Source organism: Saccostrea echinata, unplaced genomic scaffold (assembly GCF_033153115.1).
Source record: "Saccostrea echinata isolate AGI-Se365-2 ecotype Australia unplaced genomic scaffold, CSIRO_AGI_Sech_v1 ptg000001l, whole genome shotgun sequence".
Classification (NCBI taxonomy): Eukaryota; Metazoa; Mollusca; class Bivalvia; order Ostreida; family Ostreidae; genus Saccostrea; species Saccostrea echinata.
The window spans coordinates 39,300,221-39,327,429 of NW_026889750.1; the positions used below are offsets into that span (position 1 = coordinate 39,300,221).

Genomic DNA, 27,209 nt, shown 5'->3' on the forward strand with positions numbered 1-27,209 from the left:
TACTACTGTGAAAACTGATATTTCAAGCAAAACTAAGTTAGTTTTCGGGCACTACACCTGATTTCAAAATTTTCTGAAAATCCAGGATTTATAATTAGTCTAAGATTAAATAATTCCCTGTTAACAGTAGTATTTACATAAATGTTGTTAGTATACATGTATATTGAGGACATATACAACATACCTTACCTATCAGTAATTTTTTAAAGATACATGTATATTCTAAAAATAAAATCATAGTACCATCTGATGTTCTTGGACAAAGAATCTGCATACATTACCAGGAAATTTGAATAAATATCAAATGATGAAAATCATTCTTATTCAAAGAAAAATATGCATAAAATATAAAGAAACATGTATTTTATACTGATATATCCTCAAAATTTATTTTGGAAGAGTTATACAGCATCATATATAGGCATTGTAAGTGTCAAACACAGGTCCTTCAATCATCACGACTCTTTGACTACAGAAAATAAAGCTTAAACTACACTGTACATTGGTATGTCCTAAACTGATTTGTCAGTCCATTTATAATGTTTAATATGTACTTCCCAAGATCTGCACACCCCCCCCCCCCAACACACACAAAATTCCTTTCCATCCACCCCCTCCCACACAGACACAAAATTAAAATTCCTCCCATACACTCCAACCCCTCATGCGTACACAAAATCCCTTTCTATCAAGTTCACAACTAAATGGTAGATTTACAATTACATGTATTTGGATGTTAACTTTGATGCCTAGATTTTTCGGGTAAGTTGTTTCAAGCCCTGAAGAGGATTTGAAGATGTCAATAGTCTAACATAACCCTGGCCAAAAAAAATTGATTCTATTTTTTCACTACAAAAAAAGAAATCTTTTTTTTTGCAGCAATTACATGTAGTTTGTTTCACAATCCTTTTGCTGTATTCACACCTTTGCCTTAAGTAAGAGTGTCTTACTAGATTAATTAATGCACACTACAAAATGAATAAGATAAACTTGTTTTACTTGCATTTTCAGCTGAGTTTATTGCAATGTATTTCACACTAAAAATAAAACTGGTTTTACCTGTATTGGATTGATATAAATGGTTAATTGCTATGTAGTTATGCTATCATTCATGGCATTTTTTTCCCAGCAAATACTCAAAATTTATCTAATTGAAACAAATGTCGGTCATAAATCCATAAGATTTCCATTTACCCCTTTGCACAAAATTTGTGTATATTTAGCATTGCTTAGGATTTTGGAAATTTTCATCTTTTTGAGGGTGGAGTGGTGTGAGGTCATGATTTGAACAAACCTGAGTCTATGGCTCTATGCTCTCAGGAAGCTTTCACATAAGTTTAATCTCCTCTGGCCCAGTGGTTCTTGAAAAGATTTTTTAAATGACCACACCCAATTTTCATATCTAAATTACCAATTGCACAAAATGTGTTTTTTTTTTTCACATATGGTCAGATTCTGATGGATCTAATGCAAAATTTTAACAATTTCATTCATTGGCTGTTCTCCTGATACCTGATTAGCCTAAAGCACACAACATATACATGACAACAAGTTACTGGGTATTATGTAGAGGTTTGATAATATGCTGTCTAATTAAACTGTAGTAGGCAGGGCTAATAACTGCACTTCACATACTACCCTACTTTTCACTGTATCTTTTTAATATGTACATTTCTCAAGAATCATTGGACACAATATGCTCCAAACAAAAAAGAGGCAGTCATTGATAAAGAAAGTAAAAATTAAAAGGTTATGCTACTTTAATCTGGAACTATTTGCCCCTGTACCTGTATAATTTCTCGTACTTGTACATCTTTTTTCATTAAAAATAATCAATTATAGCTATCATGTGATTTAGCAAAATTAAATGTAAAGATATAACAAACAGTAATTAAGCTCAAATTATCCAACCAAACAATACAAATTGTGAGCATAGAAAATATGGAACTCTTAAAGCAGAGGTGGGATCAGGTGCAAGGAGGAGAAAGCATCCCCTGTCCACTTGTCACACCTGCTATGTGCTCACTGTCATGATTGGGTAAATGGAAAAATATGTAGACAATTCAGTGTGAAAATAATGGGCTAACCATTCATATTTTCTTATTATATCCTTAAAAAAATATTCACTGAACCACTGTCATGAGCTGTAGACTTGAAGTTTCTTTTGATAGAATAATATCCTTAATTTTCACTATATCGCGGGTTCCATTGTATCTCAGTATTTTCCAAAAATTAGGATATATAGCTCATATCCTTTTTGTTGATGGACTATCTGTCTGTCGTCTGAATGTTGACTATTGTGATGATTAAAAAGTATGGAACATCCATTGGAAAATTTTTTATTCAAATGAAACGTAATTTTACAGATTTCCATTCCCGTTTTTATTTCATTCAGACCATTGAATTTATAACCCAATAATAAAGTTATAAATATAATAATAAAGTTCATATTTTGAAAGTCTTAAGTTTGTATTACTGTTTAGTTTTCTTGTAGAATTACATCATATTAAAAATAAAAATTGAAGTCCATTTAAACTACAAGCTTCCATGTTTTCCCATGCCGCGATACAATGAGACTCCAATTAAGGAGGTAAATAACACTTCCTGTTTTAAAAATAGACTAAAAATTAAATGATGCAAGCTTGGAAAATAATTTGACACTAAAAAGTTAGGCCATAGTTAGGTTTATGAATATCATTTGATGAAAGGTTGAAGTAAAAATTTGGAATTACACTTTTTATGCAAAAAAAATTAAGTACTGCGATATAATGAGACACTAGTATACAAATTAAAATCTTGTACTTTGGGCCATCATTAAAAATATCTTTGTTTCCCCTAACCCAACCCTAAAATCTGAAGTTGGGTAGGTAGGTAGGTAGGTAGGTAAATAATTTTTTTTCCTGACAGCAGCTTTGAAAATACATTCTGATTTTCTGATAAGAACGGGTTTTCATGAAATTGTATTTTATAAAAGTTGACAAACATTAAAAAAAAATATTGGAATAATCTTCTTAAACAAAACTTTTTAGTCGGCGGGATTTAATTGGGTTGGTCGCCTTAGGATTAAACAAAGGTATTTTTTATTTTGGCCTTGTGTGTCTGTGCTAGCTTCTTTGATTTGACTCCATGGCGCCCCTCAACCAATCAGCTTTAAAAAGGTCAGCTAATGAGTGAGGTCATTGCTTAAAACATCTATGATCATGATGATTGCGTTAAACTGTTCAATTCAGAATAAGAGGCAGCTTTATGCAATTACAAACTGACTACTTTGATATGAAAAAAAAAAATTGAAATCATTGAATAACTACATCGGTAAATGTGCTGATTGCACTGGACCTGCATAGGACAGAAATTTGAACTGCTAAATTTGAACTGTCCAATAATTTTGTATATAATCCAGGGGACCTATATACTTAATACATAGGTCTCTGATAACCTTAGGCATCATGCTTTTGTTTAATCAGACTGTAGTGTAGGAGAGAAGGTTTGTCAAGTCTTAATTTTGTGCATTAGGGGAGAAACGAAAGAAAATACAAACCCAACAAAGGAAGTTGAAGAAGAAAAGAATATACTTCACAACAGGGCTCACGAAAGAGTCAGCTTCACCGCACCAAGCCATTTTTATCAACTCATATGGTAGTTCCTCTCACACACAAATCAATCAAGTTGTTTTCCTTCGATGTATATATTGTATTCCAAACCCGATGTAATTTTTTTTTATTAGCTCGCCCGGAACACATATGAAATACACGCAATTATGTATTCGATTATGAGTTTGCACAGAAATTTTTTTTCTAACAAACTGGCCTGTAGGAAACAGTTTTACTTAGAAAGGGGCACCACTTAATTTGTTGACAATGATTTGAGGAAATGAGCATTTACATAAAATAAGAATGCTTGAAAAGTATAATTATTTTCATAAGGAGATGGGCGAACATAGCGTGCAGAAAGCCTATAGCTTCAGAAATATAAAAATCATGTTCAGTTTGTGAATTTAATATTTAGAGTAAAGTTCTCATTATTGAAATTTATGAAATTGTGATGAACAAAATTTTTCTGGGGAAAATTTTCTCGGCAAAATTTATTCTTTTATTAAAAAAATTAATGTGGTGTTTGTGGGGTTCGAACCCTAGCAATAAAAATCCAGAGTATCATTTTCTTTCGAGACTAGCACACTAACCACTAGACTACACGAGTCCTGAAGAACAGTGGCATTTAAATCATGTTTGTGATATGACCCTTGACTTAATGGACTTCAAGTATTTCTCGAAAAGATGCGAATGTTATGTCATAAAAGTATATTTTAAGGTATAGTGGGTCATTGCTCCATACTTTTGGTAACCAAAAAATGTATATTTTTATGCAAACTTTGAGGATTAACTTTCAAAAAGGTGGAGCGAAGACCCACTCATATCGAAAAAATAGTGTTATAGTATGCGAAAATGACTCTTTTTGCCCGCTTTAGTGTGTGTCTAATATTTCACAGGCAAATAATTTCAATCTTTGAGGGATTTTCGCAAATTGTAGAGATTTTACATAAAGTATATTTTAATGTTAAATGAAATATCAAGGAAAATTTTAATATAATTGAAATTTAATTTTTCATCTTCATGTTTGTCACACTATAGGCTTATTGCTTGTCATGTTCACCCATCTCCTTTATGGCATTCCTGGCTTTGAGATACAGTCAAACCTCATTATCTTGAACTTGATGGGGCCAAGAAAACAATTTGAGATATCCAAGGATTCAAGATATCCAGGGTAAAATACTTAAAGAATATCACTTTGACATAGTCAGGTTATTCAAGATATCTGTGTTTGAGATATCGAAGTTCAACTAGCTGTACATTTATACACATTTTTTATGTAAAACTTTAAACTCTGTTTTAATCCTCCTTTGGTCCAGGAAACCATGATTTGAACAAATTGTTTTTGCAAAACGTAAGGATGCCTGCAGAAAAACATCTATAATGTAGCAATGATCTTCAAAATATAATTCTTTTATTTAATTCACCATCTTCCACACTTGCATATTCTGGATCTGGGTTTCCATTTGACCTTGAGAACCAAACCTCTCATTTGATTTTTTGCCCTGCTTAACAACATTTGAGATCAGGATCGCTACATGTAAGCTAGAAATCTGTGGTTTGCTTTATCAGAAATCAAAACAATGCAAGTTCAGAAGAAAGAGCTACAGGCCATTGTAGAACAGAAAGCCTCTCAACTCTTAGATGTACTCATAAAAGTTTATAAGTTAAATGAGCTTATAAAGAATAATAAGATGAAATGACACACAGTTTAATGCAACACAAAAGTACATGTATATATATAAATTTAAAAAATATGATTTCTTATTGAGTAGAATCTATCACATTTTCCTTGCTTTACATAATATTATGAAGTGACATGTGTAATGTGTGAAGAAATCTGTTCGAGATCAACAATAACTTGACTTTATGAGGCTCATGAATGTAGTTGTGTAGTTTAAATAAGTATTACACATATACATCGTATTGAAATAATAAAGATGCCTCCCATGGGAGTAAAATCAAAACTCTTAACTGTTAGTAACTGTGCTTGCCTTGAGATTCTTCCGATATCAGTCGATTCAAACACTATAAAAAATTTACAGATTTACAGAATTAACATCATATTGTACTATTATTTATAGATGTACAAGACGATCACCTTACACACTTTATAAAAGTATAAAATCTTCATATCTTCACATATTCAGCACTAATCAAAACAGAGAACAGGAACACCTAATGGATACACTGAATACACTGTGGTGTATATAGGTAATATAAATATTCCACATCTACTCTACATCTATAAAAGCATAAATGCCTATCCTAATATCTGGATAAAGCACCCTCTTTCCTTCTTTTATAACTTATTTTGATACGGTTATAGAAAATCCCTATACTTTCCACCCCCCTTCCTTTACATTTCTTATTTTACAACACAACATAACTATGGAAAAAAATGTTTTCTTGCTTATTCTTCAGTAACAACTTCTAGTTTATTCTTCCATAAATTAAAGCTAGGTTTAAGATTACCCTGATTATAAACAAGGACATTTTCTCTGTGTACTAGGTAGATTTTAAGTAATGAAACGTTAACATTTAATATCAATCTGAATCCGCATAGATACCAAAGACAGTATAAGTAAATAAAATGCCAAGACATAAACAATAAATATATCTTTCTATTTTTAGTAGTGGTTTAAAATGAGAAAATAAATCCCGATCCTAGAACTCCTGATCTGACTCCTCTGAATCCCACTCACATGCCTCCACTTCATCAAAATCCACCTGTACATCGTACTGAAAGTCCGGATCACCTGGCTTCTTCACATGCTTTTCAAAAGTGTCCTCCATTAAAGACTTTTTTCTTCTGAGTGTTTCATCATCCACTTTATTTAGATCTTCCTCTGGGTCTAGCCTGTCAATCTCATCATTCTTTGCTAAACTGTCTTCCAGTGACATCCCACTTAGTTTGTCCCTGATTATGGCTACAAGTCTGTATAGCTGAAACTTTGGCATGCATTTCACAAACTTAGCATGTCTTGGATTTGTCAACAACTCATCAACAGTGGCATCCACACTAGAATTCTTATTAAAATTCCGTAGAGGCATTGTTCTACGGTGCATCTTGCCTGAGGCTTTGATGAGGTAGTTTAAAACTAAGGCAGGAGGGGAAAATTTCACTCCACATCTCTTTACTTCTATTCCATCTCCCATTCTGTGAATATCAAACAAAACATGTACTAGTCTACACTGGGTTATCAAGCCAAAATAATAAATTGCATGCATGTGCTCAATAAAAGAGCCAATTTTTAAATATTAAATTTCCTAATTAAGTAAGTAAATACTACCTGTAAAGTATTAGTTCAAACCTCAAGCATAATTAATTACTTGTACCATAACCTAAAATATTAAGGTCAAATAATAGCTGGGGCCAATAGCCCCACTCTTAATAAAATGATGAGGCCATTTTGAAATTTTTGGGGCCAAGAGAAAAAATACATGGGGCCATTTTAAAATATATCATAGTATGATGCGCTGATAATGCATATAACTCTGACAATAAAATTTAGGAAAATAAAAAAAAATGCAATAGGAATTGACAAATCATTGTACATGTATCTGACACTGACTTACAAGTAGAAACGATTTTTCTGTTTCTAAGAACTTTTAAAATCATTAATCATCTAACACAGCAAGTATTTCAAAAAATAATATAAGACAAAAGCACCAAAAAATTCTTTTTTAATTACCAATTCACAGATTGAGGGACAGGCCAAGATGCACAGACTTCATTGATAATTTGGTATTTCTTTGTAAGGTAATCTTTTCCATGTGTGTGACTTCCGTAAAGTAAAAATTGTGAAGCTATGGGCAGCCATCCAAAACGACTTGACACTTATGAACCATAATTGATACATGACATCCCAAACTTCGATGGAGAATATTGATAGCAATGAACTTAAAAACTAGAAAATCCTTCTTGCCCACATTTTGCAAAATTTTTTGGGACACGCTGCATGGTGCAGCACACTTTTATTGCATTGCAAAATTTTTCAACTGTATGCGCATATGGTGCAAGGTGCGACCCCTTCCCAGGCCCTGAAACATACTATGCAATCTGCTTTGGATAATGCAAAAGTAATAGTACCAAACTTGCATTAATCTCTATATTCTCTCAATGGGGTATTAAGCTCATTTCCATCCTTCATTATTACTATTGATAGTAATGATAGCATTAATTCACAAGACCAAATTCTCGCTAAAAAATTATCCAACAAGCTAAACCAAATCTGACATCAGAGAATTTATAGGGCTGCAATGAATAATTACAGTGCACATGAATTGCAATGCAAACCATTCAATTCAATTTAATTCAGTTCAACATCTTAAAATTACGACTCGGTTCATGTTTAAAAAAAATCAATGTGTTTTTTTTCTTTACAATTTGTAAGTGGCTAACGCCAGTGGTTAAATCTCTGGAATTTGGATTAAAACTCCAAAAGTAAACCTTAATTATGTCCCCATCGTGGATATATTTTGGCCTGAAAGAAAACAGAAATGCTATGAAAAGTATGACCGAAGAACTGAAAATGGAACCAAATCATGAGGTACCTGAATCATTGCACTGATTGCAGCCCTATAAAAATTATATGAATTTTCAATGAAAAAATATGGAATTCTGTACAAAATTGCATTCTCTACTTTTAATTTATGGAAATGCAACAGCATAAGATCAGGGACCTATATACTAACAGGATAAGCAACTCCTTCAGTGCCATGTTTACTTACCCAAAATGTCACACACAACATTGCAAGTTTTTCAAACTAGTACTTGTATGTTTTTTTCCAGAAAAAAAAACTTGTTTTCTGATTAATGTAATCTGTTCTTTTTGTGAATCAGAATGGATTTTTAATAAATTTTGAAGCACACATTATAAAACAATTTAAATATCAAGTAGAGAACCACAAAAATCGGCGAATTCTCAGAAACATGGCCAATCAAGGGCATCACTGATTTTTAAATAAACGTTATTACTACTAAGACAAGGAGTAAAAACAGTGCTAAGAACAATTCTTGAATAATTTTTTGATAGATAAATTAAGGTTTTATTCTGAAATATTTGATAGCAAAAGAGATATATTTAATTAAAATTGACTTACAAAATACCACAACTTACAAGATATCGTGTGACTTGTGAGAATTGCCTATCCCGTTAGTATATAGGTCCCTGATAAGATGAATGATGTGCCATCACACTGGTGACAGGCTAGACTTAGTGTATCCAACCTATAACCTTCCAATGTAATGTGCATTTAATAAGAGGGTGATCTAAGTTAAAAGTGTATATATATTGAAGATGAATTTCATTTTCTATTCAGCTGCCAAAAATACAATAATCATAGGTTAACTTTTGAAAGGAATTTGTTGATTTTTTTTCAAGGGAAAATATCAAATATGTCTAATACTAAAAAAGTTAAGCTCTGCTTTAATAGGCAATGCCCTGAAATACTGAAAATAACACACTCACTTATTAAAAAATGTCATATATCTAGAAATAATTGTAGTACATATTAACTATTGTACAAATGATTGTATGATTTATGCATATCTTCACATTCTAGAATATTGTTTAAATGTATGAACAATTGATGATTCTTGTATGCTGTGCCTTTGCCAATTATTGTAATTGTGTTTGCACCAATAAATATTGTATTGTACAATATTGTATATAAAGTAAAAGGTTTTTTGATGTGTATCCACATCAAAAAATAAACTCCTCAGAACACTCACATGTGGAACATATAATAAATCTGTAAACTTTTGTATAATATCTTGATTTTGTTATTTTATTAAGATTTAAATGAGACTTTGCTATTAGATAGACACCCCCCCCCCAAAAAAAAACCCCCTCATTCATCAAAGTGATATGACTTTGTTTAGCAAAAATAAATAATGAATAAATTATTTTGAAATGGTTTATTCCCTGCCAATTATTTTCGATCGAAGGATTCTGTGACATATCACAGAGTAGAATAGGTGTGGTTAAAATATTGATGCATTACTGCATTACTGAGGAAATTCAAGTTAAAAATATTGGAAGATGTAAAATGGCAAATATATTGCATATAGAACAGCAAATATAACTTAAATGTTTTGAATTATTGCACAAAATTAATCAGCATGCAGAATACAAGTTGTAAACAGTGCACCTACTCGATAATGTTAAATGTGCACCTGCAGAAAGTTTCACTTTCCAACTTTGACGTCCATGTTTAAACAATTTTAGGACGCATGCGGACTTTTTTTTGTAGAAACTGATCTAATCGATAAATCAAAATATTATTGGTTCAATAGATATTATAAAGAAAGAAATCTTTATTGAAAGAGCATTTTCAATTATATCACTCTGCAACAAAATCAAAAAATATGGTATAAGATTTATAACAAGTGGAATACTTGAATTTTTACGTGAAAATGAAAACATTAATTTATCGGCTATTTTCAATCGCGCATGCGTCCTAGCGTACCGCCTTTACCAATATGGTGGACAAAAGCACATCGGAAAATTAGTGAGCATATTTTTCCATCTTATTAAGCGTAAATTTCAACGGTTTTATATATTTGAAGAGCTCATATGATTTTAATTTTTATTTAGATTTTTTTACCGCCCTAAACACACACACAAGTCAAGGAATAATTGAGTTACAAGGAAAAATGTAACGTGATTTTTGATATAAATCACAATGTATAATCTAATAAGAACATAGCTGCAATAATGTAGCCCTCTACGATTTTTTTTAATCTGATATTTTCAGGAGAGGGCTACAATTCCACTGCATCTCCGTAATGGTGCAAATATATTTTTAGATACGGGCGACTGCAAAATAAATTGTTTTTGCATTTAACTTACTTCCAATAAGACGGAATTTTTATTTACTATCAACAACATAGCCCTTCATACGCGAAAACCAAGTAAAATAAATCTGCGTGTTTACCAGAGGCCTGTTCAACAGGGCGAACGTTCGCGAGCGCTCGCGAACATATCTGTTGGAAAGATAAGGAATATTGGCGAGCGCTCGCGAACGTTTGCTCTGTTGAACAGGCCTCAGTTGTTCTGCTCAGCAGCCATGACAGTTCTCGCGTGATGTACTGAGACATGCGACAGGACCTATATACTAACGGGATAGGCAACTCTCGCAATATCTCGTAAGTTGCGTGATTTCATAAGTCAATTTTAGTTAAATATATCTCTTTTGCTATTAAATATTTCAGAATAAAATCTTAATTTATCTATCAAAAAATTATTCAAGATTTGTTATTAGCACAGTTTTTACTCCTTATCTTAGTAGTAATTACGTTTATTTAAAAATCAGTGTGTGTCCCTAATCGGCCGTATTTCCGAGAAATTGTCGATCTCGGTGGTTGTTTACTTAATATCTAGATTATTTTATAATATGTGCTTTAAAATTTATTAAATATCCATTCCGATACACAAAAAGAACAGATTACATTAATCAGAAAACAAGCTTTTTACTTGGGAAAAACGTAGTTAGAAAAACTTGCAGTGTTGTTTGTGCCGTTTTGGGTAAATAAACATGGCGCTGAAGGATTTGCCTATCCCGTTAGTATATATAGGTCCCTGCTTGCGATTGAAATTTAGAATCACTTTATTAGGTAAATGTTGGTGTATATAAATCTTTGTGTTGTTTGGTATAACTTAACATCGATAAATAAAAGCATCCCACATGATATTTTTTCATAAACATTGATATTTATGCTTAAAATAAGGGAAATCCTAATAGGTCCGCTCCCCTAGATCCCGAATTCTCATTGGTTGTCCCAAAATAAAATCGATCAAGGTCAGTAAACAAGGCGGATAAATTCAAAATGTGATGTTGACATACACGAAAAATAACCAATATACGGATTGTTCTGTAAATTTTTGGATCAATTCATGTTTTGCATAACTACATTTTATGAGTTCAGGTAAGATATGTTAATAAAGTACCCACTAACTGATAATTTGAGCCGAAATCTGTGAGGTAGAATCACTCCCGCACTTGCACCATTACGGAGATCCTAAGGAGTTGTAGCCCTCTCCCCCCCCCCCCCCCCCAAAAAAAAAATCGGAGAGGGCTACATTATTGCAGCTAATAAGAACAGTGTCCTGATGATAGAAGAACAGCTTTGTCACAATCCAAAAATTGGAAAATGTTAATAAGTCAAATTCTAGTGAATGTGGTTATGGTGGGAAATAAAAGCTGTGGATCACTTTATTTATTTTTCAGAAATTTATACTGTTTTATGCTTAGTAACAGAAAATAATGAACAGGTTCCACTTTTTATTTGCATTTTCTATTCAAAGCACCATGTGGCCAATGCTGTTGGACATGAGCAAAGAAGAATGCAAGCGAATATTGAGGAGAATGGAGTTGGAGGCGTACAGCTCTATTGTTTCAGCTTTCAGAGCACAGGGCGATCTCACAAAAGATAAGAAAAAAATTCTTCAGGATCTTCAGTCCACTTTAAGGTAAATTATGATACTATTTCACAGAATTGCAGAAAACAAAAACATCTTTTAAATAAGACAGTGTCTTACTCTTTTTACTTCTCTTTATTGTAGTATCTCAACAGAGAGACACAGAGCTGAAGTCAGAAGGGCTGTTAATGATGAAAAATTAGCCACCATTGCTGATCAGTACGTTATTGAAATTTTTTCTGCCCCATGGGCTACTTTTGGGCCAAAATAGAGGGCAAAGTTTTACACAAGAAATATGAAACTTCTTTATGAGCAAGAAGACTAGAATTTGTAAGCTTGACATTAAGCTTCAGTGTACTTAACAAATTGCTGAAATTGTGGTCTTTAAGAAAATAATAGCTTCTAAAAGGGTTTTCATTTATCCACGTTTATTTGCAAGAAAGGTAATTAAACTCAGTTGCGTGTTGCAGCACTTTTGCTTATTGTAATTTTGGCCTTAATGTAGTGGTTTCTTAAAAAAAGAAACCTTTATGAATTTTGTTTGAATTAAGACTGTGTTTATAATTTTAAAGCATGTGTGGACCTAGCACAGATGCAGAATGGATGATCGAGGGGAGGAGACTAATTCCTCTGATGCCTCGTCTTGTGCCTCAAACGGCATTCACGGTGACAGCCAACCAGATGGCTAATCTACAAGCAGAAAAAAATGCAGCTATGCCAAGTCCATCTAGAACAGGCAGTAAAGACTGTAAGAAATAAATGATGTACTAAATCAGAATATTTTCAACTTGTCTAACTTGAAGCTAGCATAATGAATTCTTTCAAAATTGCAGTAAGCAGCACCTCCTCTAGTCCACCGACTCCTGTTAGTGGTACTGTCACCAAGGTAACAAGACCATCCAGCCCAAACTCTAATGTGGTGGTATTGCCAAGTGGAATGTCTATTCACATCAAAGGTATTTTAAATTTTCTTTAGACTGATTAAAACTTCATTTTTCATCAGTAAAAATTTCAAATTTAAGATAGTGACATTCACAAAATCTTGTAGGTGGATTAAACACAGAAGATGAGGAAGAATTGCCTGCAAGAAAGAGAAGAAGAAGTCAGTCCTCTTCAGAATCTATTAATATTGTGTCTCCATCAGCTGGTACACAAACTCCAAGGGTCACGTATTCCACTACAGCAAGTTCAGCTTCAGGGATGTCCCCTGTCAAAATCACCATCAGCAAGAGTCCCCAAACACGCCCTCAAGTCACATCTTCAACCAGCCAGTCACAAAAGGTTTGCTCTGTTCAATAGCCAGGGGAAAATTTTGTTGCAAAATTAATATATTTGATGCAAAAAGAAGAATTTTTATGACCATACAGTGGCCTGCAAAGAATGTCAGCAATCTCACAGATATTAAGTTTTATATGCACATCTATTTAATGATGAAATATAGTTTCAAGTTTTTTGGGTGATAGAAATGTTTCTTATTGTCCCCCGCTTTCGCAAAACAAGGGGACATTAAATCTCATTTGTCTGTCACAAAAACTACCACCGTGGTCATAACTTTTGAATGAGAAAAGAGAGAGCTCTCATATTTCACAAATTTGTACATTACCTCTGACGAGATCTTTGCAAATGTGCGATGGTTTTTGACACCTTGACCTTGAAGTTTGACCTGCTTTTCAAAAATTTTGACATTGATGATAACATTTGAATGAGAGAAGATAGGGCATTTATCTCTTACATATGCATTACTTGTGACAATCCCTTTCCAAATATGTATAATTTTTGAACCCATGACCTTGCCCTGGAAGTTCTGACCTGCTGTAAATCCCTTTTTTTTTTGTGAAAACTTTATTTTTGTGTAATTAAGAAAATCAGTCTGCTCCCGAAAATTTCATTCTGGCTTATATTTTTATTAGTATAGATTATATACAACAACCAGAGTTCACCAAGATTCTGTCTTGCTTATAAATTGCAAAAATAAGGTGTCACAAAAATTTTGTGATGTACAGTACTTTTCAAAGATTTTTAAGATTGGTGATGAAAATTTATAATGAGAGAAGATAGGGTGTTCATATTTGGCATGTGCATTACCTGTGACAAGACCTTTCCAAATGTACATATGTACTATGTTTTTTGACCCCATGACCTTAATCTAGAAGTTTGACTTACATATCAAAAATGTTTAACTTTGGCTGTAACTTCTGCTCCAGAAGAGACAGGGCTTTCATATTTTTTTCACATACATGTGCATTACTCGTGACGACCTTTTGGATAGTATTTTGATATTTGATCTCATGACCTTGATCTTGAAGTTTGATGCCGGTTCAAGAAACTTTGCTGTAACTTTCAAAATTCAAAAATTTAAATCTTTTTTGTATGATGGACAGCCAGGACACATAGGCAAGACAGTTACAATTTACCATAAATGATTCCATCCCATCCACTAAGACACTGAAAGCAGGAGTCCACAATATACTGAATTTGCTTATTAAGTTCTATATGATAAAGGTGTGTGACATAATAACCAGTGACAGTGCTACCTACATGTATCCCTCTACAGGTTATCCTTGTATCCAGTTCTGGGCAAGCATCATCATCCAGCATTTTACATCAGAAATCAATCACAGTCCCTGTGGTTAAAACAACCAGTTCTTTGGGAGGAACATCCAATCAGAAATCTAATATCTTACCAAATTCTGGATCTTCATCCAATGGAAATCTTGGAAACATTGTTACAGTGGCAACTCCCTTGTCATCAACTTCATCTTCAAGTAAGGAATAAAAGTAGATGACAGAGAATATGAAGTTTTTAGATTAGATCAACAGATACATTTATATCAGATGGATTGTTTATTCGTCAGTAACATTCATCCTCACTGATGAACAAGCACAGAAACATTATTGACAAGCAAAATAGGGTTAGTTACATGTACTGGTCATCAATTTGGTGCACTTGAGATACTGTAACATACTTTTTTTCAGCTATAATTCTGTCATTTACTTGATCCTCAGAATAATTATTTAAAGTTAGAATCTACTGTGAAATTCAACCACCGGATATATTTTAAGAAATTCAAGCAAAGAGTGAATGATGATAATTATTTACATTGTTGATTATTCTGAAGACATCCTCAGGACATTTCACTTTCACAACTTGGGAGTTTGATTTATGCTGAACAATTTTCATTACCAGCAATTTTAAATGCATTTTTGATTGATGGGTTTACTAAAACATGCAAGACACTACCATATTTATGTTCATTGTTCTTAATTAATGCTCTTTTATTTTAAAATATTTATTTACTATATTTATTTTAAACAGTGTATTAAGAGCATGAACATCTAAATGTTTCAATGGTTAGCATTGTGCTTAGTGTTATGGACCTTCTGCTAATCATGCCTGCAGGCAATTAAACTGCAGATGTTGAAAATACCTATCTACCATGAACTTTGAAAATAATATGTATGGAGCAAAAATTTTTACCATAATGTCAAATTCAATCAAAAATTGAAAATGTTTTGTTTTACCAAAATAAAATGCACGTAATGAAAAGAAGAAACAAAAGATAAACACCAAGGCTTCTTAACATTGTTAAAAATCATTCACATACAAAAAATTTTTTTTAAAAGAATTCACAAGTCTGTGTGCTGCATATTGCATTATTTTATTGCTCTTCTGTATTTTACAAAATCACTTTCAGACTCTACATCCACAGCTGTCACGACATCAACTATGACCTTCTTGACCCCAACTGTCAGTATTCAGAAACCTCGCCCAAAAACAGTTCCAAGACAGAGATTTCCTGTGGTAAGAATTTGTAAATCTTTTCTTAAATGAAACAAGCACTTCTTGTGATGATCATTGAAGGAAAATGGTGTGGATCAACTACCATAAAATCATTAATTGAAATTATATTTTCATTGACCGTATTTTTCATGTATAGTACATGTATGTATAGATAAACAGGAACTTGACCCCAGATTTCACCTTTTACAGAGCCAGGGTCAGCAGAAGCCTGGAGTAGTCATACCAATGGGGCCGCAGCCTGTACAGCCCTCTCCCCAGTCTATGCAGAACATTCAGATAAAACCTGTTGGCAAGTCCCCCTCCACAATTCAGATTAGGCAGGAGGGAGGTAAGAAAAGCAAATATTAAACTTTTCTTTACTTTTCAAAAGAAATATTCTGTATGATTTGGAAAAGGAAATTTTCTGGGAAATCATGAATTACATGTAATAGCAAATTATATATCTAGAAAACAAAGAATTGATTCATTGGTGAGAGTGGGTTAACCATAAGAATGTGAAGTATCTAGTTAGACAAACTTTAATATGTTACAGGTATGAAGATAATTACTCAGAGTTTCCCAGGGTCTGGTGGAAGTAAGATTCTACCTAAGCCCACTCAGCTCCCTACCAGTTCTGGTACACCAGTTGTCGTCGTTAGTCCCGGATCATCCACTTCATCAAATGTCACCATGGTCACCAAACCCATCACATCCATCGGTATTGTAATCAGAATTAAATTTATCATGCCTCATATATATGTAGTAGTGTTCCTGTTGGAATGAGCCAAGTGTCATGATAATAGTGTTGAATGTTACAGTTAACTGGAGAAAAAGTTTGTATGGTGTTTTGTTTTGAAATATTTAGAAAAATTGTTTTCATTTGAAGGTCAAGCTGGGACAAAGATTTTGAACATAACGACTCAAGGTGGGAAGGTGATTTCTACAGGAACAAGTCGTGGACCAAATGTTGTAACAGTGAATCCTAAAACACTCCACTTAACAGCCGTGAAATCAGCAGCGGGAGGAAGTAAGTGTGAATGTCATACCTCTTATAGAAGAGTCTGTTTGGAATATTTTGATGTTTCTTAGGGTCCAGAGTTTATGTTTGTAAGGGCCAAAAGAGGCAGGTGCCGGGCCCTATTTGCAGTGATAGAAATGTAAGGTTCCCAAAATTACCTATTAAAGGAAATTCCCAAACGCAATGGGAATTTTTTTGCAATGGGAAAGGCCAAGACCTTTGTTATTAATAAGTAAAAAAAAAATTGAGTCCCCTGTATGTACACCATGTATTTTAATTTAATGAGGCAAAGCAATGATTAATAGTTTTTCTTCATCCACTGAAGATGTGTTGGAGATGTTTTAAATGGTGTATTTTTTCCTTTTCTGTTTTCAAACAACCAATTTACATTATCTTAGGTGGAAAGCCCAATGTTATTGTTGTACAAAAGACCCAGCCCCGGCGACTTTCAGGAATGCCCACTTCTACCGCAAGGGGAACAACTGTCATTTCTAGTCCATTTGAAAAGGTCTGTAGTTGTTTATTGTTATTAAGATATTACCCTGTTCTGCTCGTGTTAAAATTTTCTAAGGCCTAAGGGGTAAATGTTAAATTTAAATGGTATATAGCAGATTTACATGTATGATTGTAATAAAGAAACTTTGTTTAACTTTTCTGACTCAGGAGTTGGTGAGTTTCCTACAGAAGCAAGACAATACTAAACACATCGTAGTAACATCACCTTCAGGTGGCCAGAGACCAATAGAAAGGAAGGTTATAGTGACCACTCCAGGGCAGCTGGAGGCCACTAGACAGGTACGTGTACATCTATCATGTACTGTAAAAAAAAACTGTTATCACTTTAAGATATATGGACAGGCATTACTTAAAAGTGACAGAATATATTTACAATAAATTTGAATTAAACAAATTATAAAAAAACATTAAAGCAAATACTGTCTTCCCTTTTGTTAGAGAGTTCGTATTGAAAATGCAGAAGGGAAGTTGATCCAAGATCTGATCCATGCAGCAAGTCAGGATTCTGAGGGAGGTGGTGACGTCACTATTAACCTGGACGAAGCTACCCTGGCTGCTCTGACGGGAAGCACTAGCAGTCAGGTATCAGAGACGGTCACCAGTAAAGGTATGTGACAGTAACACTGCACATTTTTATCTCCTCTTGTAATTTAAAGTTTATGTGATGTATATTAAGTATTTCATGTCTTAGGTGCCTCAAGTGAAAACCTGCCAAACAATGAATGGTTTGAGTATGATGACAATAACCCCTCCTTCCAGTCTGGGGTAGACCAGGCTGCTGTACAAGCCCTCATAGAACAACAGGGATCTAACAAACCAAAAGTGACAGTTCAAAGGTTAGTATAAAGTCAGATAAGCTCTCAAAGAATAACAGGGATCTATCAAATCAAAGTTGATCATTCAAAGGTTAGTTTAAACTCAGATAAGCCCTTAAAGAATAACAGGGATCTACTAAACTAAATGTAACAATTCAAAGGTTAGTATAGACACAGATTGTACTGCTGTACAAGCCATCATAAAACAACAGAGATCTAGCGACTCGGGAGGTTACTGTAGACTCGGATTATTTGTATAAGTTTGATAAGAGTAAGAGAAATGGATATTAAGGTAGTTGAAAGGGACCTTGGAAGTGGAGAATGAAGGGAGAAGATGAAGGAGGCAGAAGGGGGACAGTGAGTGATACCCTGAACCCCTCACTGCCTGATCTGTCCCCATGAGTATGTTTATTCATTTACAGGTCTGCCAGTGTGGATATTGGGCAGTTATCAGATCAACTCTCACAGCAGCAGTTCTACACAATTGGTATGATATATGTATTTGTTTTTGATTCTAACTAATGAATGATAACTAAGTACTTAAATATTGAGGTGTGAAAAGTATTTTATCTGGTATGATTTTTCTATTCATTTGAGAAACATTTTAATATTTATATATGCAGAGATTTGGGGGCATATAGTTTTTGGCTTGTCTGTCAAACATGTTTTTGGCCTCATGACCTTGATTTTTGAGTTTGACCTACTTTTGTCAAACTTTAACCTTTACCATAATGTGTGAATGGTTGGTATTAGGGCTTTCATATTTCACATGAGTATTTCTTTTGCCAAGAGCTATCTCTGGGTACCAACTTTTTTGACCTCATGATCTTGAACTTGGAGTTTAATCTACTTTTGAAAAACCTTAATTTTGGCCATGAGCTGCCATATGGTGGCAACAATGTTTCACACCCACATCTTTTTTCATGGGAATATTGTAGAACAAGCCATGAAGATTCTGAATAATCCAGAACAGAGTGAGGCAATGATGTTGGAAGAGGTAATTGAAGATGCTAAACCAAAAAGCTAGTACAGCACTAATCTTACTGTAAATCATTTTTGCATGAGCAGGAACTTTATATAATTATGCCACACAGTATAAAAATCTGCCAGATATACATTTATTAGCTTGTTTAATTTGCTATTGAGAAGGAAATGGTGTAAAATGTCTTGTGCAGTTAAAAGTTCCATGACCAGCTTCAGTGACACAGCACTGTCAGTGTACAAGAAGTAAAATGTTTCAATGAAAAGTTAATCGATCTGATTTTATTTTGTTATTGTCTGTATATGAATTTCATTCTCAAATATACAATGTACTTCAATATTTTTAGAGCCAGGAATCCACATCAGAAGGGAATGTTGTCATAGAGACAGTAAATACATCACAGAGTTCTGACATTACATCACAGAATGAGTTGGAACAGATAGCTCGTAACCTGAACCTCCAAGGGGAGCTGGATCCACAAACAGGGATATTTTACACAGTGACAAATGCAGCTGGTCAGACTGAAACCCGCAGGCTAACAACAGAATCCAAGGTTGTCACAGAGAGTGCTCCCCAAGGGGAGGCAACCCCAGGCTCCAAAGCATATGATTTGTTAAGCAGTTCCCTGGCTCAGGCACAGATTGACCTGGATCCTTATCAGTTCATTGAGGAGGATGTACTTTCTGACAAATCTGCAACAGGAAGTCAGGCTGATAGTGGGGTTGTGGGTAAGATAAAACACAACATTCAATTAATTTCTTCAGTTAAATTTTAACATGACTGCATATTTTTGTATTATGATGTATAGTAAGAAGATGACCAAGATCAGTGCTGTTGAAAAATACAGATTAAAATAATCGATTGAAATTAAATGAATTTTAAGATTTTTAAAAATCAGATTTTTTTCCTGTTTGTGTATTTTCATGAATACATACATCAATCAAATTGCACATTTGTATTAATGAAACATGTTAATGGGACATTTTCATGTTCTTTGAGTGGATTATTTACAGTATAAGAATTTAATCCTTGCCTGAATTTCCACAGAGATCCCATCTTCTGGAGAGGTCTCGGCTGACACAACAATAGAGAATGTGGTGGTGTCTGATAGCAGTGAGCCCACCACTAGTGCCGCCCTCCACACCACCACACTGAACACCACCACAATCAGGATCAAACCCGGCAGCAGCTTCATCCCTATACAGGATGTGGCTAAATCTTCTACCATCAATGTTACACAGGAACAGGTAGGACTTGGGTTTTACTTCATTCATGGTAGTGGATAAAAACTTTAAAAAAAAAAAGCATTGAAATTAATAATTAATTGATTTCAAGTAATTGCATGAGATATTCAGTTGTCACTGAATATTACAGACTATTATTTGAGATATTTTTGGGTCTGTTGGTTAGACCAGAACAGCTTATGCATTGCTTATGTGTCCATTCCTAGTTTGTTAAAACAGTTTACATAATTATAGGAATAAGTTTGACCTGATACAAATTTAGAGTACTTCTGGACATGTACATGTTTCAGCCAAACTTGAATTTCAATGTACAGTCTTGATAATGTTATTGAAAATAGAATGTAAAAATAGGCTTCTTTGATAATTTCAGTCTGACTAAGTCTGGTATAAATATAGATTACCTCAAAATATTTATTAAGGTTATTGAGTTTGCTGTAAATTATACTTTCTGTCAATAAGAAAAGGTTAAAGCTTTAAAGTTATAAATTCATTTTTCTTTTTGTTTGTTTAATAGTTTTTATTTTGTTTTTCATTAAAAAAAAAAATGTTGCTTCTTTCTTTGCAGTTTAAAAAGGGGTGTGTTCTCAATTCAGAAAGAAAATTTTAAAAATGCTAATGTTTGATCTGATCAATTTTTTTGTAAAATATTATAGGCTGAAATCATAAAAGCTGCCATCAAATCAGAATGGTTAAATCATGAAGTTAAAAATAAATACATGTATTTTTTTTTTTTTGAATGAATGAATAACATTGTGTTTTGGTGTTATATATGTTATAAGAACATTTTTGATACAGAAAATTATTTCATTTTAGGTGATTTTCTATTCTGCAACATTATGATAATTATAAACTATTTAGGAACATTAGATTTTTTAAAATATATAAATTATTCTAACTACATAATGATTTACCAATAGATAAACAGGTTATCCAGTTATAATTACTGTTATAATTACCCAATTGCACTGTCAACTGAACTAATTGCATGTGATGGTGAGAAGGTAGAGAACTTGGTACCTGTAATTAGCACCTGCTAGGTAATCAGATGCAGTATCTGCACTTACCAATGGTATTAGTGTGTAATTTGGAGGGTGTCAAGAGTAGGAGGGAGAACTCATGTAATTGGATTGTGTGCTCAGGCCAGGTATATATAGCTATCCCTCTGGCTAGGCTCATCAATCAGTTCTTCTGGCTTCTAGCACTTCAGACCTTGTGGAAATATTTTACTGAGAGCAAGAGAAGTTTTGTGAAACTGAAATCATAGGAAAAATTTTTTCCTATCTTTATCAATAATTTCAGGATTGTTTCCCTTTTTGGGAAAATTATCTGTGATATTTTTTTTTGATTTGTCAATTGAGCAAAGATGAATGGGGCTATAGTGTATGAGAGGGATTATGCGGACCATCATAATGTGGACAGGGATAATGGTTATCCCCCTTCAACAGAGCCATCTGTCATGGCCCAGGGCGAGTACCCCCCTCCTTACTTCCCTCCACCCTACACCATGCCATCTCAGCCTCCCATGGATTATCATTTCAATAACTCGTATGCTCCTGTGTCCGACTACCAGCAGCAGGAGCAGCCCTCCCAACAGGAGTTCCAGGCTATGCATGGTGGCATAGACAGAGTCCACGAGTACAAGATTCAGGATGGTGGTGCCAACATCCACAGACCAGAACCGGTGATGCCAGGAACTATCCCTGTCAACTTCAATGAACAAGGTATGATGAGTGGTGGAGTCCAGCAGGGAATGCCACCCATGAATGGAAACTACCCAATGGAGAATTACATCCCTAGAGAAATGAGAGAGATGATGGGAAACTTTGAAGCACAGTCACAGAAAAGCCTGGTAGTCCATGAGAAGGCTGGTCGCAATGATGTGGATATATCTGCAGCTGCTGCTCCAGCTGATGTTTTCTGTATGGTGGATGGAAGACTCTCCCTACTTAGCAGTACCACCAAGTACAAAGTCACAATAGCAGAAATACAGAGAAGATTGTCTCCCCCTGAGTGCCTTAATGCTTCACTGCTAGGAGGAGTTCTCAGAAGAGCCAAGTCTAAAAATGGAGGAAGATGTCTGAGAGAGAAGCTGGACAAGATTGGATTGAGTCTTCCTGCAGGTAGAAGGAAAGCAGCCCAGACAACACTCCTGACATCTCTTGTGGAAGGGGAAGCTGTACGACTTGCAAGGGATTATGGGTATTTGTGCGAGTCCGAGTTCCCAGCAAGGAAGTGTGCCGAATACAACTGTAAGAAATACCAGACAACAGACCCCCAGGAAAACATGGCAAGGAAGAATATGGTGCTGGCCACTAAGCAGATCCTGAAGGAGTTTATGGATATCCTGAATCAGGACCGATCTCCCATTGGAAACTCTCGTCCCCAACCAATCCTGGAGCCTGAGATACAGAGCTATCTGACCAATTTCAGTCTGATTAGCCATGGTTTTGGATCTCCTGCCATTGTTGCTTCACTTGCTGCAGTTCAAACATACCTGACAGAAGTCCTCAAGGTCATGGACAAAGGATTTCTCAACGATGGATCGATGCCACCCTCCAAGAAAAGAAAGTTGTAAGAAGGAAAGACGTTCTTTGCTCTGTAAATAAAGTGCTTTGTGTGACAGTGTCTTGAATGTTGACTTGTTTCCTAGGAAGATATATTGATAACTTTGTGACTTAAGTGCAGATTCCTGTTGCTCACTAAGTTGATGTTTGTGTTTCCAGTGTTTTTAATCTGTGTTTATAAGGATCTGTAATTCCAGACTCATTGTGATCTTCAATAACTTACAATAGAGATATTTAATATGTACCTTTTTTCATCAATATTACTTTGTATGTTGTAATTCATTGAATAAATGATTGTAGTATATTTACAGTTGTTTTTGTAGTATTTTGCTATTACACACATTTAGTTTCGTGTACTTAAAATGGATTTAAAATAAAATGTTAATCCTTTAGATGTTTTAACATTCTGGGTTAAACATACCAAGATGCCTTTATAGAATACCTTTGCTTATGTTTGCAAGAACTTGCTGACTTTTGTAACCTGGGTCATTACTTGTTACTGGCTTTACCTGGGTCATTACTTGTTACGTGACCTACTGGCTTTTGTAACCTGGGTCATTACTTGTTACATGACCTACTGACTTTTGTAACCTGGGTCATTACTTGTTACATAATGTACTGGCTTTTGTAACCTGGGTCATTACTTGTTACATAACCTACTGGCTTTTGTAATCTGGGTCATTACTTGTTACAGTTGAGTTTAGAAGGTGTAGTTCAGGATGACTTTAACACAGAGACTGTAGAAATGACGGGCACAACAGACTTCCTGTCCCAGCCAGCGGCCCTGACAGAAGAAGTCCAGTTAGTGATGGATTCTGTCTCGCTCGGAGATCGCACCATTCAGAGCACTGAAACTGTCACGGTGGAAACCACACAAACAGTAGATCCGACAGAAGTCAGTCTAGATGAGTTTGTGGTCATGGATAACCCCATCCCAGGTAATATATGAGCCATGGTACACATTAAGAAAAAAAATCCTGTTTATCCCAGTCTTGTAGATTTAAATAAGAAAAAGTCTACCTGATATAATACATTTTCTGTTAGCCTCTAAATACTTAAACCAATTCATATGCATTTATTCCCTCCCAGATTTACATATCGATTGTAGTTTTAAGCATACTTCTATTTTATGCAGGTACTAGTGTAAGTGAAAGCCACAGTGTTGATCCCTTAAGCAGTTCTGATCCCACGGGCTTGGCAAGATTAGGAAAGAGAAAAAGGAAAGTTCCAGCTGCATTGGAGGATAGTCCCACCCCCCTGCCTGGTGGGGGCTGGAACAGAGCATGCCTGGGGTAGGGTATTTTTTATGCAGCCTGTTATCAGGAGAATGTTGATTAATTTAATGATTTTGAGGAAGTATAGCATGTTAATGAGGTTTTTGGAAGATCAAGATAATGAAACTATTTCAAACATTTAAAATCATTGTGAAGATTGTGATTTTGACTCTTAGGATAATACAGAAAGTGATGAAATACAGAGGATTAAACAGACATAAAGATGACCTGAATGCCTCCACATGGTTTTTAGAACCAGGTAAGTGCAAGAATATCTTTAACTGTCATAGAACAATTTTAGCTTTAAATATGTGTCATGTGGTTTTATATATATGCATACATAAAAATGATAGTACAGTAAAACTTGTTGAATCCGGATGTTGTGCATTCCGGCATGTTGTTCAGTCCGACATAATATTTTAGTCCCTTGAATTTTCTTTATAATTTATGTTTAATAAATGTTGTGCAATCCAGATCTTGCCTATTCTGTAAACCGGCCGCTAATTAAAGAACTTACTGCTCATAATTAGTACAAATTATCTCCTCTAATCCGGCCACTTATTTTTACCTGTGCCCGCTGGTCATTAGAGAAGTCTCGCGTGGGGTAATTATTGTCCCGTTAATGATCTATCCTGTATCGACAGTTTAGATTCTAACAAACGTGATAAAAAAAATCATTAATGGCTCAAGTAAGGCGAGGAAAGTTGCGTGTAGCATGTCTGTAGAAAAAACTTGGAGACTTATTCATGACCTCCTTTCTACTTTCGTTTTGCGTGCACGACGTGCAATTCGAATTACTTCCCTTTTTGTCGCTAGTTTACAACGACCAAAGTGACAGAAGATTTTTTTCAATATTCATTACATGTAGAACATTTGAAATTAACAAATACAGTATCTAAATATTCAAACATATTAATTTTAAAAGAAAGAAATTAATTAGGAATCTGTCCCTAACAAAATAATATTTACAGCTACGATAAGGTTTTTGATTGTATTTAAGCACTTAACGATTTTCAAATTTGATAAATGAACTAGAGATATTATATTTCGATACTGAATAAAAAACGTAGCAGAAATTAAAATTCTTAAGAACAAACAGAGTTCAAAACAAATGGAAATAGACGATTTTTTCAAGTGAAACGTAAAAAATGACACATTTGATCAAGTATTTATTTACCACTCTTTGTTTATATCTATGTAATTTTTAACTTGCTATAACGGTTCAATTTTCTCTAATCCGGCCAAAAATTTTGGAACCACTGGTCGCCGGATTAGACAAGTTTTACTGTAAATGGCAATATTTCAACCAAAGAAAAAAAGGAAACTTTTTACAGGCATTTTTATCATGAATATATTAACATCTTCCAATGGCTTTATTTCTGTAGTGGACCCAGAGGATGCCCCAGATTATTACACAATCATAAAAAATCCTATGGACTTTGGAACAATCAAAAAGAAATTGGAGGTTGGTTACATTTCCAGTTCATCTGTTATTAATTGAAGCAGGATTCTATTGAATTTACAAACTGAAAAAGACAAAAATGTAGAGCTTTTCTTAAAAGCTACTATTGTGTAGGATGATGCAAGGAAATTTTTTTCATACAGATTATATTTCCAAATTGTATATTTCCTGTTACAGAGTCATACTTACTCTGATTATGAAGATTTCCACTCAGACATGCTGCTAGTTCGAGACAACTGTCGCGTGTACAACCCCCCAGGCAGTGTGGTCCGTAGAGATTGTGATGAGGTGTTTGCTTACTACATGTCAGAGTACGAAAGAATCCTAGAAAAATGGCAGAAGGTAAAAAAAAAAAACTAAGTCATAATTTGTTCGAATTTTTCACTTTTTCATTTTTGTAAGTTTGTTGCCTTAACATGTATCAGTCTGAGTGGTTTAAAATCATAATAAAAACATTAATATATCCAGTGTCTTTGTTAATTTACTAAAAATTCATTGTTCTGTTCTTTATTTTTTCATTATCTTAACTTTTAGGCTCACATCTCTTCACCCTCCTCCAAGAAACTGAAGTTTGAAAGTAGAAGTCCTAAGATGTGAATTGACTTTTTTATATTAACTCAGACCTATGTGCCAAATTTCCTCTGCTCCTTTTGATGGAGTCGTATACTGCCAGATTTTGTTGTTTTATGTTTTCAATCTCATGTTATATTAAGAAAATTGACTGAAAAATTAAATGTCTTGTTGTTTGATTAGAATAGCTTCAATTTCAGAGTCCACATTTGAAATCATTAAGAATGAACCATGCACATTTTTAAGGATGGTCATTGAATATTGTTATAAATTTCATTTATTTTTGTGCAATACTTTGGATCTCAGATTTAACTGGATGTTGGTTGTAAATTTCCAAGTCTTCTAAATACAATGTACATATAAATACTAAAATTAATGGACATGTTATTTGGAATCTGACAGTAAACTTATGTAGGAATCCTAGATATTTTTAATGCATGTAATACTGTTTATGATTTGAAACAAAGATGTTGAAAATGTTTATTAGTATTACAGGTTGAAACACATGCTTGTATACTGTACATGTATGTTTTTTATTACTGAATATTAAAATGTAAAAATATGAGTACAGCTTTTCATTTGTATGTCATAATATAGTACAGTTCTGTTTATTTTTTACTGTATTTATCAGTTCTTGACTATTTGAAGATTTATTCTTGGTCAACAGTACTTCTGATCTCCCTGCCCATCTCTTTTCTTTTTAGTGCAAGTGAGTACAGTAATTAAATGAAACTTTGTGTAAAGGTTGTCTAATGCCTGTGTGTCCATCTGCATCAATTAATTTGTTTTGCTTTGTCCTATTGAAATTTTCATAAGTTAATCAGGAATTGTGTTCAAATACAATGTTCAGGGTTAACTTTGACCTTTGGAACTGATAAATGAGAAATCTACATGATTTATTGTGGAGTATCTTCACAGAGATGAATCAGAATGGGATGCAATTTAAAGTTTTGCCAGCAGACACTGTCCT

At 34.1% G+C, this 27,209-nt stretch overlaps 4 protein-coding genes across 4 annotated transcripts in view; 2 read left to right on the forward strand and 2 right to left on the reverse strand.

Annotated features, from left to right (window-relative positions):
- LOC133191355 (structural maintenance of chromosomes protein 3-like) overlaps nt 1-3,639 on the reverse strand; it is a 49,282-nt gene extending 45,643 nt beyond the window's left edge. Inside the window, exon 1 of the mRNA XM_061327115.1 lies at nt 3,539-3,639. Within this exon, the coding sequence (XP_061183099.1) occupies nt 3,539-3,619 (81 nt within the window). The 5' untranslated portion in view covers nt 3,620-3,639. The remainder of the gene's footprint in view (nt 1-3,538) is intronic.
- A 1,663-nt stretch (nt 3,640-5,302) lies between these two features.
- On the reverse strand, nt 5,303-9,820 carry LOC133191369 (centrosomal protein of 19 kDa-like). The gene is made up of 2 exons (XM_061327126.1): nt 9,748-9,820; nt 5,303-6,747 (listed from the first exon to the last, which is right to left on the reverse strand). The coding sequence occupies exon 2, from the start codon at nt 6,744-6,746 to the stop codon at nt 6,255-6,257; it is 492 nt and encodes a 163-aa protein (XP_061183110.1). The 5' UTR covers nt 6,747; nt 9,748-9,820; the 3' UTR covers nt 5,303-6,254.
- Nucleotides 9,821-10,065: 245 nt separating this feature from the next.
- On the forward strand, nt 10,066-26,804 carry LOC133191379 (BRCA2-interacting transcriptional repressor EMSY-like). The gene is made up of 25 exons (XM_061327136.1): nt 10,066-10,103; nt 11,900-12,064; nt 12,158-12,232; nt 12,586-12,761; nt 12,847-12,969; nt 13,062-13,294; nt 14,568-14,778; nt 15,709-15,815; nt 16,005-16,143; nt 16,348-16,512; nt 16,681-16,821; nt 17,211-17,320; nt 17,476-17,607; nt 17,767-17,935; nt 18,020-18,164; nt 18,566-18,630; nt 19,082-19,140; nt 19,472-19,853; nt 20,173-20,372; nt 23,628-23,871; nt 24,069-24,225; nt 24,384-24,466; nt 25,593-25,672; nt 25,847-26,011; nt 26,204-26,804. The coding sequence occupies exons 1-25, from the start codon at nt 10,075-10,077 to the stop codon at nt 26,264-26,266; spliced, it is 3,618 nt and encodes a 1,205-aa protein (XP_061183120.1). The 5' UTR covers nt 10,066-10,074; the 3' UTR covers nt 26,267-26,804.
- On the forward strand, nt 21,243-22,996 carry LOC133191390 (transcription factor AP-2-alpha-like). The gene has a single exon (XM_061327148.1). It carries the CDS (start codon nt 21,733-21,735, stop codon nt 22,942-22,944), a length of 1,212 nt encoding a protein of 403 aa, XP_061183132.1. The 5' UTR covers nt 21,243-21,732; the 3' UTR covers nt 22,945-22,996.
- Nucleotides 26,805-27,209: the final 405 nt, after the last annotated feature.

What these genes read in the sequence shown, in the direction of transcription:
- LOC133191369 (XM_061327126.1), bottom strand. Translation starts at nt 6,746, where the DNA reads ATGGGAGATGGAATAGAAGTAAAGAGATGTGGAGTGAAATTTTCCCCT.
- LOC133191379 (XM_061327136.1), top strand. Translation starts at nt 10,075, where the DNA reads ATGGTGGACAAAAGCACATCGGAAAATTA. An exon ending in AAAAGCACATCGGAAAATTA is followed by an intron (nt 10,104 to 11,899) that starts GTGAGCATATTT and finishes TTCTATTCAAAG; the next exon opens with CACCATGTGGCCAATGCTGT. An exon ending in GATCTTCAGTCCACTTTAAG is followed by an intron (nt 12,065 to 12,157) that starts GTAAATTATGAT and finishes TCTTTATTGTAG; the next exon opens with TATCTCAACAGAGAGACACA.
- LOC133191390 (XM_061327148.1), top strand. Translation starts at nt 21,733, where the DNA reads ATGAATGGGGCTATAGTGTATGAGAGGGATTATGCGGACCATCATAAT.